The following is a 15996-nucleotide window of genomic DNA, read 5'->3' on the forward strand; positions in this document are numbered from 1 at the left end:
CATGCAAAGTCTATAGTTGACGCGGCGGTGATTCTGCCCATCACTTCTTGTGCCTGCCCCCGGCAGCTCACTCAACCCCTTGGCATAGAGTAGCCAGCCACTGGGTCGTAAAGGAGAGGGATGGAGGGATGGTGTATGGAGAGGGAGGATGGACGGGTACCCATAACCGGCATAGGTAGGTAGTGTACTCTACCTAGGTCACAGATGTTCGTGCCACTTAAAGGGGGGGTTTCCTCTCAACATCTTTGGGCCCTTTTTCCTTGTTTGGAAGCCCGTGATCGTGGACATGGGAATAGAAGCCTTCTGGAAAAAGAGAAGAAAAAGAAAAAGAAGGGAAGCAAAAGGGGAAAAGAAACTCCGTAGCAACGCTGCGCCGGGATCTGCCCTGGAGAATTGCTCTCACTCCACACTGGTACTGGTCCAGCCATCTACGGGAGGCAATAGTTAGGAATTCGTGTCCCATCTCTCAGGGTGCTGTTATTGAGCAAGGTGAAATCCAAAGTTATGTCCAAATTATTAACTGAGAACGAGGATACCACAGAATGAAAGTCTTACGTGTGTGTGATGGTCGCCCACCTTCTCAAAAGCTGTGCAAATAACAAGCGCCGTCAAATACAACGGACTCGCTTCGAATCAACAGCCCTTGGCTCTCTGCATCTCTGATCATCCTACACCGTTGCGTAACCAATATATTCTCCGTCGGCAATGACGGTTGTCGATCCCACTAACAGGCGAGGAAGGGGAGCGTGAGGCGACAGGGAAAGGGGGATTGCTCCCTCCACATTCTCAACTCTTCCGCCCTTGCTCACTCTACTTGAGTGTTAGACATTTCTCCAGGCTTGCTAGTAGCGTACGCAAGCACGGCCGAGTTCTTTCTTCCTCGATGCTCCCCCTTGCTAGAACACCAAGAAAGGAGGGGCACATTGAAACATTTGCGAGCGTGAAACGAGGAAGAGCCGAGCAACGACGAGACGCGGACAAGACAAGATTAGACCACACTGTGACTGACACCGGACGAGACAAGACAAGACAAGACGAGGGTCACGAAATACGAGAACTTGTTCTGATTGGACTGGACTTTAGCAAAGTCCCGAAGACCAGGCCGATGCTTACTTGTTCCTCCTCGTGGGTTTTCCGTCTCATCTTTTCTCATCAACCCCCAAGATCAAGGAAGATATACAATGGAAGTCAGGTAAGATGGGGTGAGAAGGTGCTAACCCCTAGAGTCTTGAAAGAGTACCCTTGGTGGAAGACGGCATCACGGTATCACGGCATCGGGTGACCAGCTTGTTCCTGGTCTGGAGTAACCTCCACGCAAACCGCGTGCTAAGAAAGGAGAAAAAGGCATCACTCAGCTGAACAGACAATATTCAAAAGTAAAAATTTCCGGGGCGACGAGTTTGACGGTCTGGATACGAGGAAGAGGAAGAGGAGGGTTGGCGACTCCTCAGCACCTATCTGTATGTGCTATTCCCCATCCCCGAGCCTTGACGTCGCAGGTACTCATTGTTCCGTTCCCCGGCGATGTCTTGGCATGCTCCCAAATGCCTCCATCAAGACTGCGATATCCACTCATGTTGCGTTTTCATTGATGCCCGGATCTTGCAACACAACCTTTTGCCTCACTTTGACGCCTGCCAAGGGAAAGCTACTGTGTTGAGAAGTACAGACGGGGTCTCGAGCACAAAACAGGGCGCGCGGGCCCCTTCGATACGAGAGTTCGATACCGGGAGCTTTGAGCTTTTGCCATGCTGACGACATGGCGGGCGTTTGTGCCTCGGCTTGCCTTTCCCCATCTCGAGTCTGCATCAAGGGAAAATACAGATGTACCATCGTGGCCTCTCACCCTCTGGAACTCCTGGCAAAAGTGCCAGCGGGATGGTGAGTTTCGCTTTCGTTGCTCTTCACCTAGATGTCGGATGAACGAGAAACCGATCCCGACTCCCAAAGCTTCAGTATCTGATCGCCATGTCTAGGCGGGTTCTTGACCCGAGCACAAGTCCATGGCAGAACGAGCGACAGATGCGAGGGAACCGTCAGGGATTCGCGACTCCTCTTAATCGCGTCTAGTCATCTGCCTCTCGGATGTCCGTCCACCGGCGCACAAACACTTCATCAGGTCAGCGGTGATGTGTTGTCGGTGGTGTTCCTGCCATTATTATTTCTAGATAGTCTACAGTATCGCCTCTGAAGGTGCAGCTCCAGAAGGAGGAAATAGCCTTGGGCTTATTTCCGTCTATCCGCCTATCGAACAAGGAGCACAAGGAGGGGGGTGAGGGGCCTTGGTGAACATTCATAGGATTCATGGATCAAAAATGGTCTAGGCGCCGCGCCCAGATTTTATGATACTTGCTCTTGAGCCCAAACGCCGTCGCTTGCAGAACAAAATTCACAGTGCACCACTTGGCGCGTTTATCTACCCCAATCGGATTTTCGGACGGATTTTCGGACTGTTGCAGTTCTCCGAATGCTCTCGAGCCAGATGGAGTCATCCAGCATGTTATTGACTTGTGCAGGGCTGACGGGACTTTGCACCGGGCTGACGGCACTGCCCCGCCGGCTGCTTTGGGCCGAATTTTGCCCGCCCTCTTGCAACTCGAAGCTGAAGGCGGAATGTGTCGATTGATGACCCGGTGTTGTTGGACCTGACCTCGCCAGACTGAGCGGGTGTTGGTAGTCGTCGGACGGTAGGTCCGTCGGTCCTGGTCCAGACCAACTGTTGTGTGATGATTTGTTAGCATCGTCCACCGTCAGCAATGCCGACCGCGTCTGCCCGGTTCCTGCCACTGGCGACGACTTGAGTCGAAGCTCGTCATCGTCTACGAGGATGTGAGGAATGTCAAGTTGAGGAATGGCCGTCATTCTGGCCGACTTCCTCATGTCAATGTGCTTCTTGAACTTGCGCGTCCAATACCTGGAGAGAGACCATGTCAGTCATTGGCTTATACGCCGGGTTTACTCCGATGAACTTACAAGGTATCAAAAAAGCCAAGAACGACTCGGCGACGAACTTCCTCTTCCACTCTCTGAAGCCTGGCCCTTCTTCGCAAGAACTCCTCCAACCTAGGAACTCATTAGTGTCTTCATTGACAAAGTGTGGTGCCAATACCTACTTCAAGCTCTTGCTGTCATTGATGATGTTGTAGTGGGCTAGAATCATGAGAACCGAAGTGAAGGAGATTCCCTTGTCAGGATCCGCTGAAACCATGACTTCCTCGAAAAATATGTTGAAGCGACGACGGCGTTCGCGGACTTTGTCAACGTCAATCTGAGCCAGTCGTCGGTTAAGTCGTTGAATGTCAACACCGGCACTGTAGTTGCTCGCAGAAGCGATAGACATGTGGCGTGCTCCCGTCGTCGCTGCATCATTCCGAACATCCTCCAGAATCTGCCTTACCGAATCATCGGCATCATAGATGCGCATCTCGAACACACCAGAAAGCTCTCCCAGAAGTCTAGGGAAAGCTTCCTTGCTGATGAATCCGGTTCCGGCAGGATCAACGCTTCGCCAGGCCTCCTTGAAGCGTCGAATCTCGTCCCGGTCTACAGCTGCTAGCCCACTAGACCGTTGATAGACGTAACTAAAACTCTCATAGATCAGAGAAACGAAGAGATTGACGAAGATATACATGCTCAAAATGTTCCACGCCACGAACAGGAACCGCGCCCAGGGCTTGCTGCCGCAATCGCTGTCGAAGAAGTCAGGATTGTCAACGCATAGCGGCGGTTCAATGGTGGCGTAGTCCTCCATAACCTGGTTCCAGCCTTCGCCGCAGCTCATTCGGAACAGAAGAATCAGTGCGTTGGGCACACTGCGGAAGTTAATATTGGCTTCCTCATTTTCGCCGAACCGTGTCAGACTGAAGGCTTGCGTCAGGGCGATGGCAAAGACGAGAAAGAACACGAGCCATGTGGCGAGCAGGTTGCCAATAGTCGTCAGACTAGCGGCGGCTGTCTTGAACAGCTGATCCAAGGCGTCGTTCCGGGGAATGAGAAGCAAAAGGATGGCGACGAGGAAAAATTTGTGAAGCTGCACGTAGGTGTCGCTGCTTCTGCTGATGATGAGAACAGAGGTAGAGACGAACGCGCCTGTGACGACCACCAGAGAATACAGGTCCCAAGAGCTTCTCCGGAAACGTGCCCAGCCAAGACCAGTGATGCGGATAGCAATGTTGGTCATGTAGACGAGGGTAAATGCTAAGAATATTCCGTCCCGGGAGTCTGTCCACCATTGTGGCTCGCCGTGGTATTCGAGGAGAAGCAATAGCAGATGGCAGATCAAGACGTAGGTGACGGCTGTATACCATTTACCCCTTTTTTCGATAGCACGCTTGTGGCACCACTTCTTCCAAGTCTTTTCCGACTCATTGTAAGAGCTTTTGGATGGGGAGATTTGTCGCAGCAGCTTCCGCAGTTCAAGCCAAGATCTTTGCTCCGCGGTCAGGAAGGCGACACCCGTCTGCTCTGTGTAGTTGCGCATGAAGACCGAGATGAACAGTGTGAGAACAAAGACAGTAGCCAACAGGTTGAATACAACGAAGAACATGGCGTTGCCCTGTCGATTGAGTTCCTTAGGCTGAAGCCCGCGGCCTGTCACTGCCTGCGCAGCAAACATGACATCGATCCATCCCTCCTGACTGACAATCTGGAAGAGAATGAAGAGTGACGACGCAAAGTCATCAAAACTGAAATAGTCGTTGGCTGGGACGCGAGGCGCCAACATTGGCCAGTCGTCGTTGAAAGGTGTGCTATTGAACTCGCCAAAGCAGTCGGAAATGCGTACAATTGAGTCATCGCCGTCATTGCAGGATATCATTTGGCCGTTGAAGAGGTTGAGTCCATAGATGGCGAAAGGAATCAGCAGGGATATAGAAACAAACGCAGCCTGTAAGCTAGATTAGAGACAAGCCATGTGGACGGGGGCAGAGTATGAAACGTACGCTGAGAATTTTCCAGCCGCCCACGATGATGAGCGAGTGGAACGTGTCCCTGGCGCTGTCACTGACATTGAGCAGACGCAAAGCACGAAGCGCCTTAAAGGCACCGATGGCTCTAGAAACAGCACCATCATTGGCGAGAAGAGTACCGACATTGATCAGCAAGGTGATGAGAACGATGCCATCGATGAAACCCCACGAGCTGCGGTAGTAGGCGTTCGGCGTGAAGAAGAAACCATCGGCAATGACCTTGATAACAGCTTCAACTGAGAAGATTACCGCGAAGGCCAGGTCTGTCCAGACATACCAAAACGTGATGCTGAACTCGGGGTGCTCCGCCTGGTATTGCTTCTGGTAGAGAGGTGTTGTGACACATGCAATGACTACCATGGCGACGATGCACGCATAAATGAATGCGGAAGAGGCGTACCAGGCAATCTTATTCGGCTCCACGCCCTCGAACCGCTCATTTCCTCTACCGGGTCCTACAATTCTTTGACAGAACCGCCGGATTGGGTTGTTGGGTGTGAAAATGAACAAGGAGTTGTTGTAATTGGGGTGCCTAGCAAGGTAATCGCGCTGGGCCTTTTTGCGCGCAGATGTGGCCGACACGGCTTGCCGCGCCATTTGCCGCGGGTCGAGAGTATCATTTGGGCCGTCGAAGCGTAGGTTCGAATAAAATGGATTCGGGTCCTTGCTGCTGAATGCCGACTTGACTTTTCCCCACATGGATGACAAGATTCCGGGCCTGACTTCGCCGACATGGTGTGTTTGAGCTCTTGTAGGCGAAAGCTCCTCGTTGGAGCCGTCATGAGGCAAATCTGTGGCGTCGTCGAGGAACTCGTGTACCACAGCGTCCTTTAGGAGCATCTCCATCATGGCGGGTCCATAATCCAAAGGGTCTTTTCTCCGCCTCGATTTGCCAAATGTAAATATGTTCGACAGAGTAAGACTGCTGGATGATTTACCCAGCTCTTTCCTCTGGAGAAAAGCCTTAACCTGCTCGAGGCGCTTCTCGTCTTCCGATACGTCAAAGTTCTCCTGGATTACAGCAATGAACATGTTGACGAGAATGAAGAAGGAGAGGATGAACCAGCCCACAAGGAAAACCGCACCGATCCAGCCTGTATCATGCTCATTCATATGAGAAGTGACGTTGTAGAGCATCGAGGTCCAGTCCTCACTCGACAAGATCTGATACATGCCAAGGAAAGAATTGTAAATAGTGAAGAAGGACACTTCGTTGAGGTCGCCATCGTCGCTGTGCTTCGGTATCTCGCCCCTAAATAGCTGCGCCGCAAGGATGGCCATGAGGAACGTGATAAGAAAGACGAAAAGCATCAAGTTGGCGATACCGTTTGAATTTCCAAGGACCATGACGATCAGTTTCCGGGTCATCGGGACAGCCAAGACAAGTCGGTAGACTCGCACGATCTGGAAGACCGTCAGCCAGGCGTAGGTCTCTCCGGAGTTGCGAATTGGTGGTATGAGAATGATGGTTGTGATGACCGCAAGACCGAAGTCGATGATGTTACGTTTGCTCCTGTGAAAAGTGCGCCAACCAGCAGCAATGCGGATGATTATCTCGACGTCCAGTAGCAATGTGACAGCAACTTCGACAGAGTCAATAAACCGTCCGCGACTGTTCGACATTCTGGAACTCCTGAAAGCTTGAGCCAACAAGCCGAAAGCAATGACGGCGATCCAAATCAGCGAGGTCTTGTCGCATATCCGCTGCAAAGCAGACATCTTTGGCGGTGGCTCGTCCATAGGTTCTGGAATAGGCGGCTCCTCGGTCGCTGTAAACGCACTCGCCCTGCTCTCTTCTCGAATAACCTGGAAAGAGGATGTAATAACAGCAATGAGAAGGTTGACGAGCCACAACATTAGAATCATAATACCCGCGCCAAAGAAGAGGGCGGCGGGAAGGTAGTCGGAGTTGGTCGTATAGTACATTATGTCGCTGAACGTGTTGGAGCTGATAATCACAAAGACCATCTCCAACGATTGGGCGATATTGTCGAAGCTAACCGTGCTGTTGTACGGGTTCTCTTGTTGGAGGCATATCGAGCCACGAGGGCAGAGAAAACCTTTGCCTGCTTTTCTCCCATTTTTGAAATTGTCCAGGACATTCTCGTCTGTGAGGAGAACCCAAGGCATGCTTTTCCCTGTCTCATTATCGAGGAAGCCCCCGCAGAATTGCATCTCGTTTGTGAAGGACTTCTCCCTGTTGGTCGGATCTGTCGGGTCAAGCCAAACACACTGCCGACTTAAACTGGCTTTGAAGCTTTGTACTCCTATGATGGCAAACAAAATCCAGAAGAAGGCAATGAGAAAAGCCACCCGAACGAGGAGCGGCGCTGCCTTTTTGAGACTTCTAAGGATAATCTGGCAGGGTCATTAGTATGAACCAAAATCTAGGGGGACGGATGAGTTACTCACTGCCGTGCCGTTGGTCAAGGCAAGCAATCTCAAAATGCGCAAGCAGGCAATCATTCGGAAGACATACAGATGTTTCTCGCTCTCGATTCCGGTGATTCTTAGGGCAAAAGAGATCCAGTAGGCAACAACGGCAAGAAAATCCAGTCGATTGAAAGAGTGGCGCAAAAACGCTCTGCGGGCAAGTTGGAACCTCTGCTGCTCCTCGACGGTCTGGGGCAGTGTTTGACCTTGCATGATGGTGAATGATCGCTGGAAGGCAGATGGACCAAGGTGGATCTGTCGCGGAGCCTTGACGGACCTTTGTCGCTGAGGTTGGAAGATGTTCCTATACTGATCGACGACCGCAGCTCGCACGCCCTTTTGGCGATCAATGGTGCTGTATTCAGAGGCATTTAAGAGGAAGCCTGAGACCAGGATGCGGGCGATCAACTCGAGGGTGAAGATGACGAATAGAACTAGCATTGCCCAGTCGATCCATGTGACTCCCCACGTGGCGGGCCGCGGATGAATAAAGACATCTGGAGCCGATTCTACCGCCAGGAGAATGGCTTGTAGAATGATGAGTATGAGAATGAAGGGCTCGGTGAGCGGGTGCACCAAAAGGTCGCAAAGCTTGGTTCGAATCGGGTGGTCAGGAGGGAAGATGCCTAATGAATTTCCCTTCAGCGGATTCTTCATTGGCACGCGTGGTTGCATAGGTGGAGGGGGTTCGGCAAAGACGTTATCCGGCTCGGGAGCCTTCTCGGGTACGTGGGAGGCATGGGAATGGTACGAAGGGTCAGTGAACATTTGAGCAGAATTGTGTAGCTGCTGGCGATGATCCGGTGCCGGTGATGGGGAGCGGCTCCTTGACGTCCTGTGGTCTACAAGCTCACCCTCACCACTGATATTGACGACACGCTGAGACATGGCTCGCATGATAGAGCCTGCTCTGTAGAGTGCGCCGGCAGTAGAGGGCGAGCGAGAGCGTCTTTGCTCCCCTCCGGGACTGAGTGTCGCCCCGTAACTCGGGCGCCGACCGCCTGGTTCCAAATCATAGCCGAGCGATCTGGCGTCTCGCGTTCTTGAGGGGGTGTTATCGAGGTCGGATACTGTCTGGAAGCTGTCTCTACGATGAGGGTCCCCCGTGTTTGCGCTGAGAGACCCAGAAATAGGCTGTGCTCTTGAGGTGAGCGGCACCCTATCCTCGTAGTAGTCGGGGTTGGTTGCCTCGTCAAAGTAAGGCGATGGCCGGTCGAGAGAGTCGAGAGACGGTGAGTTCAGGCGCGGTATCGGCGGAGGTTGGTTGATTTCCGGCGGGAGGGCGAACTGCAGTGCCGAAGGGTCAATTGGTGATTCGGGACCGCCAGAGCTGCTGGACTGCGCATAGGGTTGCTCCCAGTATGTTGACATGCCAAGTCCATTGCCAGACGTTTGCTGCTGCGGTGCTGTCGAGGAGGGGTGGCCGTGACGGCCACGCTGGGATTCGGCTTGAGAGTCTGCCTGCAGACGCTCGCTGTCGGAGCCCGAATGCTGATCCTGCCGTGAACTCATCTCGTAAGAGTGTGGTGGATTGTTCTGCATTGAGGCCGAGTTTCGAGGTAGCGGCATAACCAATACTTCCCCTTTACAACACACGAGCGACCCGAAGAATGAGCGACGTTGGTGTACGCGAGCGATTGTGCGGTTGTCTTTATACCAGTTGAAAAACGGCGAAAACCATGGATCGCACGTCCGGAATTATTGCAGAAACTCGTTCGAGCGCATGTCGAGGCGCGGGGTTCTTATCGTGTTCGATGGGACGGGCTCGATGTAAGGATCGCACTGCGCTGAAAGATGTGATTGATGCGGGTTGCTTGACGTAGGAGGATTGGCGTACGAGGAGGTAACACCGGCGGGAAATCGAAGGAAGCGTCGAAGTTTGGTGTTGAAGTCGTCGAGATTGTGGTCAGTGAGTGTCGTAAACCCGAGCGCCACTAAAGCAACGAACGCAGTTTGGTTGCTGTGTTTCTAGCACGAGCGGGGCGAAGGGTTTGCAATTCCGTCTTGGTCGGTCCGGGGCCGTTGTTTGAGGTGCAATAAAGAGCGATGTGTTGGAAGGGACCGTCTCAGCAACGTTGGCAGTCGAATCTTCGTGTCGAAGTCCGTGGCCAGCTCGAGAGAGAGGGACGGAGACTTAACCACAGTCCATACTGCCATCCATCCTACCTACCTTAGTTACCTGGTAGTATCTGAACAGTGGTATGACGAAGCACTGTAAGGGAGACTGGGGACCAGACCGTTGCCTGGAGCCGGGGGCAGCAGAAGTCCGTCAGGGGTATTACAGGTAAGTATTCTAACAGTGCGCGAAAAAGCATGTTTCACTGTCTCCACCGAATCTTGAAACTGCCCTGTCGAGTTCAGCTGGACCCCTGTCTTTGGCTGCGTCGTGTGTGGCCACCGTCCTGCCGGGCTAAGCCGGCATCCTCTCAAGATATGTCCCTGACCCCTAGCCTACACCTCTAGGTGTCTAGGAAGGCTGAGACGACGGGACGGGGATGAGACGACAGCCTGTGGAAGTACGGCACACGCATAAAATCCACGCCACAGCCTTCGGAGGAGACGTTGCGGCAAGGGAGAGTCCCCCTTTCCAAGGGATGTTTTTCTTCATCCACTTTGCTCGCCATCCGAAAGTCGAAGGCAAAAAATATAGGCCATGAGAAACCGCGAAGCTCGTGTCGGGTACATTAATCCGTTGTGTGGAGGCCGCCTGCGTAAGCCATCGCCATGCTCCGTACCCCTAAAAATAACTAGCCGCGCACTGTTTGAATCTCATGCTGTTCCTTGTACGGTTGGCTGGAAGTAGTGATATTCAATGCTCCGTACAACTCCGCGCAAGGTATCCGGATGTACACCTATGGTTGGTTGGATCTAGCGAAGGGAAAACACAATGAGGGAAGTCTTCCCTTCCGATTCGAACCCCGGCACTACCTCCACCCCAGAAAGGTAAACCTTGCATTATGTAATATGAGCAGGCTAGCGCGGCGCGTGTTGTACGAACCTCCAATGCCACCCGCCAGACAGCCGCCCACACGCAGACGCCGCGGCCCAAACGCGTCCTGGTGAGATCATGCTGTACTGATAGCCGGAGCCAGTGCGCAACGACGCCCCAATCCCAAACCTCCACTACATCCATCTCGCCAATCGACTCTACTCTGTGCTTTTCTCATTTTAGACCTGGGCATTTTACTCTTAACGTCGATTTTGATTGTTTTGATTTTATTTTACCAACGACATCCTTCTCGCCTTCACAGTCAATCCGCACAGCTCAATTGGAACATCTGCCTCGACCGACTAGATACCAATCACTCCTTCCATTCGTCTGCTCAAGACCTTCGTCTTGCAGCCTCACTGGGGGCAGTCTCGCGCGACGACATCGTGTCAATGACGCGACAGCTGGGAACGAATTCCACGAGATCCACCGCCACTGCCGGTGACCTCTAAGCTGACGAACCTGTCCTTCGAACCCTTAGCTGCACCTGTGTGGCTCTATCTTCCTGGGTGCACAAACGTACCATAACGACAAACATGGTATCATCACGCAAAAGGGCATTGCAAGCGGCCGAGGATGTTCCCTCCGAAGAGCCGTCAATGCTCCATCGCATACGAAATCAATGGCAATTCGCCAACTTGTGTCAGTGGATCTATCTCTTCGGCAAGGTCGTCAAAATTGATGACAGTCTGGACACAGAAGTCAGCTACTCCCTGTCTCTCTGCCAGCGCTTTCGTTTATTGACCTATACGCTTTCAGGATATCGAGGCCGAATGCCTGAAGCCGAATGCCCCGGTCCTCCAAGACATAGGACTTGCTTTGCTAAAATTTATCTCGTCGCATCGCGGTTTGACGTACGTTGGCGAGTGAGATTGTACGCAAATAATCAACCCACATACTAAGATGTTGCAGGCACGAAATGTTCGATGAGTACACGCGGCGACAATATCTGGCGAGAGCTCCCGAGAAGAACCCATTCGGAACAGAGGAGACTGCAGCCAAGTTTGCAGATCTACATGTTTTAACCAAGGTACTGTTTACGGGAAACTTGGCGTCTGCGCATTGCTAATCAATTGCAGATACGAGTTCTTCAGCAAATGACACAATGGGTCATGATCCGCCCCGAGCGCGTCAGAGACAAGATGGAAGATCAGAAGGACGTCGACCAAGCTAGCTGGGTAAGCACATGAGCCGTTAGAGTTGAAATCTCTATTCTAACTTGCCTGAATAGAGGATAGAGCCCATCGGTTGGGACAGAGATGACCGTACCTACTTCGTTCTCGACGACAATAGAGTCTACCGCATGACCGAGCCACCCACAAAGCCGGCGACACCCAAGAAGAGGTCAAAGAGTGCCAAGTACGGTTCCCGTTCAAACAAGAGACGGCGTACCTCTGCAGCAATTGGCGCAGATGATGCAGACCAAGCTGTGACAGAACCAGCCGATCCAGCCGCTTCTGTTGCACCTGAGGAGGATGGTCTTGGCGGCATGGAGTGGGAATGTCTCGCCGTTAGCTTGGAAGATGTACAGAACTTAATCGCCTCATTCCACAAGACCAAGGACGACAACGAGAGGGTTCTTCGGAACCAGCTTCAGGAACACTTGCTTCCGATTCTGGAGAAGCAAGAGGAGTCGAGGAAACGCAAGGAGCAACAGCGAGAAAGGGAGCTCCTGAATTTGGCCAAGATGGCAAATGCGAAGCGATCCAGCCGTATTGCGAACAAGGCGGAGCAACAGAGGCAAGAAGAACAGGCTCAAGAAGAGGCGAAGCTCATGCAAACTCAACGGGCAGTTGCAAAAAAGGAGGAGCAGCAACGAGTCAGGCTCGAGAAGGAACGGGACTCGAGACTGATGTCCCGAGAGAAACGACTCAAAGAGCGGGAAGTCCGACGTTTACAACACGAACGCGAGCTTTCCCAACTTTCGGAAGACAACCGCAGTGGTTCAAGTCGTATATCAGAGCGAAGACTGCAAGCGGAGATCGAAAAGAATAAGCGTGCACTCGAGGAGCTTGAAGTGGAAGAGGACGACTGGATATTTGACTGCATTTGTGGGGTCTACGGTCAAGTTGACGATGGTACACATAGTGTGGCTTGCGAGAACTGCAACGTCTGGCAACACAGTAAGTGTCTTGGCATCAGCGAGACTGAAGCTGAGAAGCCAGAGTTTCATCTCATTTGCCAATCTTGCAAACGGCGTGATGCCGAGGCAGCGGCAAAGCCCAAGACGACCATCAAGCTCAAGGTTCAACGTCCAGCGGATACCTCATCATCCCCTTCGAATCAAAAGCCCCTAAAGGAAAATATCACCCACCCGTCAGCATCAAGGCAGGTAGTGGAGGCTCCAACTCCGATTGTGGAAGCAACGGCAGGGCCAGCGCCCGCAACTGATATGTCAAGAGTTGTCCAAGTTAAGGCAGAGGCGAACTCGCCGATGGAACATCGTGGCTCGAGTCTCCTGAGAACAGCGAACGGGACTCCAGCTGCAGATACTCCTCCGGCCAGATCCTCTGTGTCCCTGGACCAAGCCAATCAAGCACAACCAGCCAAGGAGGCCAGCCCTACACCAACAACCCCAAAGAAGGGGGGCAAGGGAGATCATCACAAGTTCCACTATCTTTCTAATGACAGCGAAGCACTCCCTGGCGGTGGCGACAAGTTGCCAGCAAGCCCAATACGTGTGGAAAGGACGCCTGGCCCCATAGACGCCACATCACCCAGGCATGGGAACTCGAGCCTGATGGCCACGCCCATTATCAGTCGAGAGCATGGCATTCCCGGATCAGCACATTCGTCTTTCACGCTGCCCGCTCCAGAGGGTGGACTGTCCCCAACCAAGCACTCCCCCCCCATGCCACGTCCCCAGCCACCCAGCATCAAAACTCCTGCGCTTCCGTCTGTACTGCCACCTGTAGCAACACTTTCGCCGTCCCCTCGACAACAGATTCTGACGCCGCCGATCAAGCCGATTGAGCCGGTTCGAAGGCCGCAGCCGTCAAAGGCAAGCTCTGGGTCCGTTTGAAGCGTAAAGGTAATTCAATGACTGGGATTTATAAAATAACAGCGCTGCTGGGAAGGCCTTCCCGGCAGCGCTGGTGGCAACGACATGGCCATATGCTTGTGGGTTGGACGGACGCCAGAAGGTCTTTCACAGCGGCCGGTGCTTGATGTGCTTGGATGTGTATGTAGAATTGTACGACCAACGACTTCTTAGACTAGTAATGACTGGAAGATGCGCACGCCAGGAGCCTCAGCTCGACCTAGTTCGCCTGCATCAACAAGCTCATGACGAGGAAACGTAAGTTTCCAGGAGTCCCAGCGGCCTCAGGGGTAGATCACCGAGTGGTTCGCCTTGATAGACAATCCATGAACTATGTAGTCGCACCTATTCAGTATACCATACCTCACATTTTCAAAGCAATTACACGTCACAAGTGGGGGGGGGGGGGCGGGTTTCTTAGTGGCCATACAGATAATTTGTTTGCAGGGTTGACAGAAACAAGACTTCTTGTCGCATGTCTCAGTGGTTGCCCGCCTTCGCCGGGAAGAATTTGGCCGCAACAGGGCTGGCCGCACAGCTGTGCCGGTTTTCGTCTGTCGATGCCCTGCCCTGACGGCTTTGTGGGTGCAAGAAGACCGGGAGAGATCAAAATGAGTTGTCATTCTGGCTATCATTTCCCTGAACCAATGGCCCGAGCTTCAAAACAGACTGGAGTGATTGCTTCTTGCCACAGGAGGAAGAAAGTAAAGCGAATGAAGAGACAGGGCGGCCACTATACGCTCAGTCTCGGCTCGAGCAACTACGCGGCATCTCGTCTTCACTGCTCTCGAAGGATGTCTCGGCTTGCCGAGATTATTGACGAGCTCACCAACATGATGGTGATCAGCACAGGGAAAGCGACACATTACCCCCCCCCCCCCCCCAATCCTTCCTCAACGGGTCTCATCCGGCCGCGGCGGTCGATTATTGTTGAAATATCCCATGCTCACCAGGTCTGGGTCTCGCGGCAACGATGGATCCAACTACATATGAGGGCGGTTGAGGCCGGATTCGCAACACAGCTCTCGCCCGACCCTTATCATGCAGGGTTTGAGATGACGGCCGAACAGGAGCTGCCCGGATGTCTACCAGGTACGACGCACGTTCATGCAGGAGGGTGTAGTGGCTGGCGGGGGTCCCGGCCCAGACCGGAACATTTTGACGGGAAACATGGACCGGCTCAATATTAAGGTAAGAGTGCAAGAGTCAGTCATCTTGGGCCTGAGGTAAACGCCGACACCGACACAATCTAGTTGGGCTAGGCGGAGGTCGGCGACAACATCGGAGGAAGCGATAGCCAGTGCCCGGGCAGCTCACGGTAAGTGCCATCGAAGTGACAAATGCCAGGCTTGCCAGGTCATAGGACCAAGTAGGTGGATCGCCGTTGCAAACTGAAATATGCATAGCTGCTGCTAAAAAAATAAATAAAAAACCCGGGTATGTACACTGCATGAATAGAACGTGAGTCAATGGGCATGTGCATGTGGTGGCAGGCGAGGAGCCAGAGCTTGGTGCGAGGGTATGTAAATTCGTGCTCGGGGCCCTATTTCATGCACCTCTGATGGGGATGAAACCTGACGATGTGGTAGCTGGCAAGCCACCGCCGCTGCTGGATCGTCACTGTTCCTGTATGTGTGGGGTGGGTGATGGGAGCGAACTGTGGCGCCATCGAGAGTCAGGGCCAGGCACTAGAAGGCTTACTAGCAGAGCATCTGAATCGCCTCTAGCCCTGAAAACGCAAAGCTAAGAGGCACGGACGAAGACATGGCGTGGAGTAGCTTGCAGGTGTAAGCTGCAAGCACTGAGCGACGGGCGAGTAACGTGAGAGGAGACAGGACAATATTCAGGCAGGGCAAATAGCGGACCTTCTTGGGCGGCTTCTTGTGGCGTTTTGAAGCACGACTAGTCTTGAAGAAGACGGAGCCAAAGTCGATCCAGGGCTAGACGGCATGATCAGAGGCTGACGGAGTGGAATGGACTGGGTCGAGCCGAACTGGACGAATGCTCTCCCGCACTCTGCATCTGCAGCTACTGCGGAAGACGACGACGGGCTTACCGTATGGATCGGGGGCTCACCCTCCCGGTTGTATCTTCTCGGCTTCTCGGCTTCATCCTAACATCTACATAGGCCGCCTGTCTGTGGGATTTTGTGACATTCTCTCACTCGGTTAGCATTCCTGAACTTGGCTCTAGGCCAGAGACTAAGGTTGCAGAACACTGAAGCCAGCGAATTGGTTGCGGAGTAGGCAGATGGGAGGCGGAGAGATGGCTAAGGGCTGATATGATACGATACCCAGGAACAATCTGTGCGGGATCGATTGAACCCGTGTTGACCTGCTTGCTGCGTGCTGGATATCTTGTGTGCATGGCAGCCCCCGGACGCCCGGGCGTTGATTCGATGCTATTTTCTATTCATGTGGCCTGAATAGAAAACAAAATTGTACTGTATGGTGAAATGTCCTGGGTGCCTGGTGAGATGCTGGGAAGTCACTCTGATACATCCCGGGTGAGCGGTTAGGTATAAGGTGGCGTGCGATGTTTGCAGTGTACCCCGTTGGTTTGGGTAA

At 53.0% G+C, this 15996-nt stretch overlaps 2 protein-coding genes across 2 annotated transcripts; one reads left to right on the forward strand and one right to left on the reverse strand.

Moving 5' to 3' along the window:
• Positions 1 to 1651: 1651 nt before the first annotated feature.
• Positions 1652 to 9590, reverse strand: CDEST_10118 (Putative EF-hand domain, voltage-dependent calcium channel, alpha-1 subunit, Ion transport). The gene is made up of 6 exons (XM_062926276.1): positions 7380 to 9590; positions 4941 to 7325; positions 3114 to 4885; positions 2974 to 3063; positions 1965 to 2914; positions 1652 to 1874 (listed from the first exon to the last, which is right to left on the reverse strand). The coding sequence occupies exons 1-5, from the start codon at positions 8967 to 8969 to the stop codon at positions 2413 to 2415; spliced, it is 6339 nt and encodes a 2112-aa protein (XP_062782327.1). The 5' UTR covers positions 8970 to 9590; the 3' UTR covers positions 1652 to 1874; positions 1965 to 2412.
• A 922-nt stretch (positions 9591 to 10512) lies between these two features.
• Positions 10513 to 13793, forward strand: CDEST_10119 (Putative Zinc finger, PHD-type, Zinc finger, FYVE/PHD-type, Zinc finger, RING/FYVE/PHD-type). Its single transcript, XM_062926277.1, has 5 exons — positions 10513 to 11090; positions 11149 to 11243; positions 11302 to 11419; positions 11469 to 11567; positions 11621 to 13793. Exons 1-5 carry the CDS (start codon positions 10926 to 10928, stop codon positions 13409 to 13411), a joined length of 2268 nt encoding a protein of 755 aa, XP_062782328.1. The 5' UTR covers positions 10513 to 10925; the 3' UTR covers positions 13412 to 13793.
• Positions 13794 to 15996: the final 2203 nt, after the last annotated feature.

Source organism: Colletotrichum destructivum, chromosome 6 (genome assembly GCF_034447905.1).
Source record: "Colletotrichum destructivum chromosome 6, complete sequence".
In the NCBI taxonomy this organism is placed as follows: Eukaryota; Fungi; Ascomycota; class Sordariomycetes; order Glomerellales; family Glomerellaceae; genus Colletotrichum; species Colletotrichum destructivum.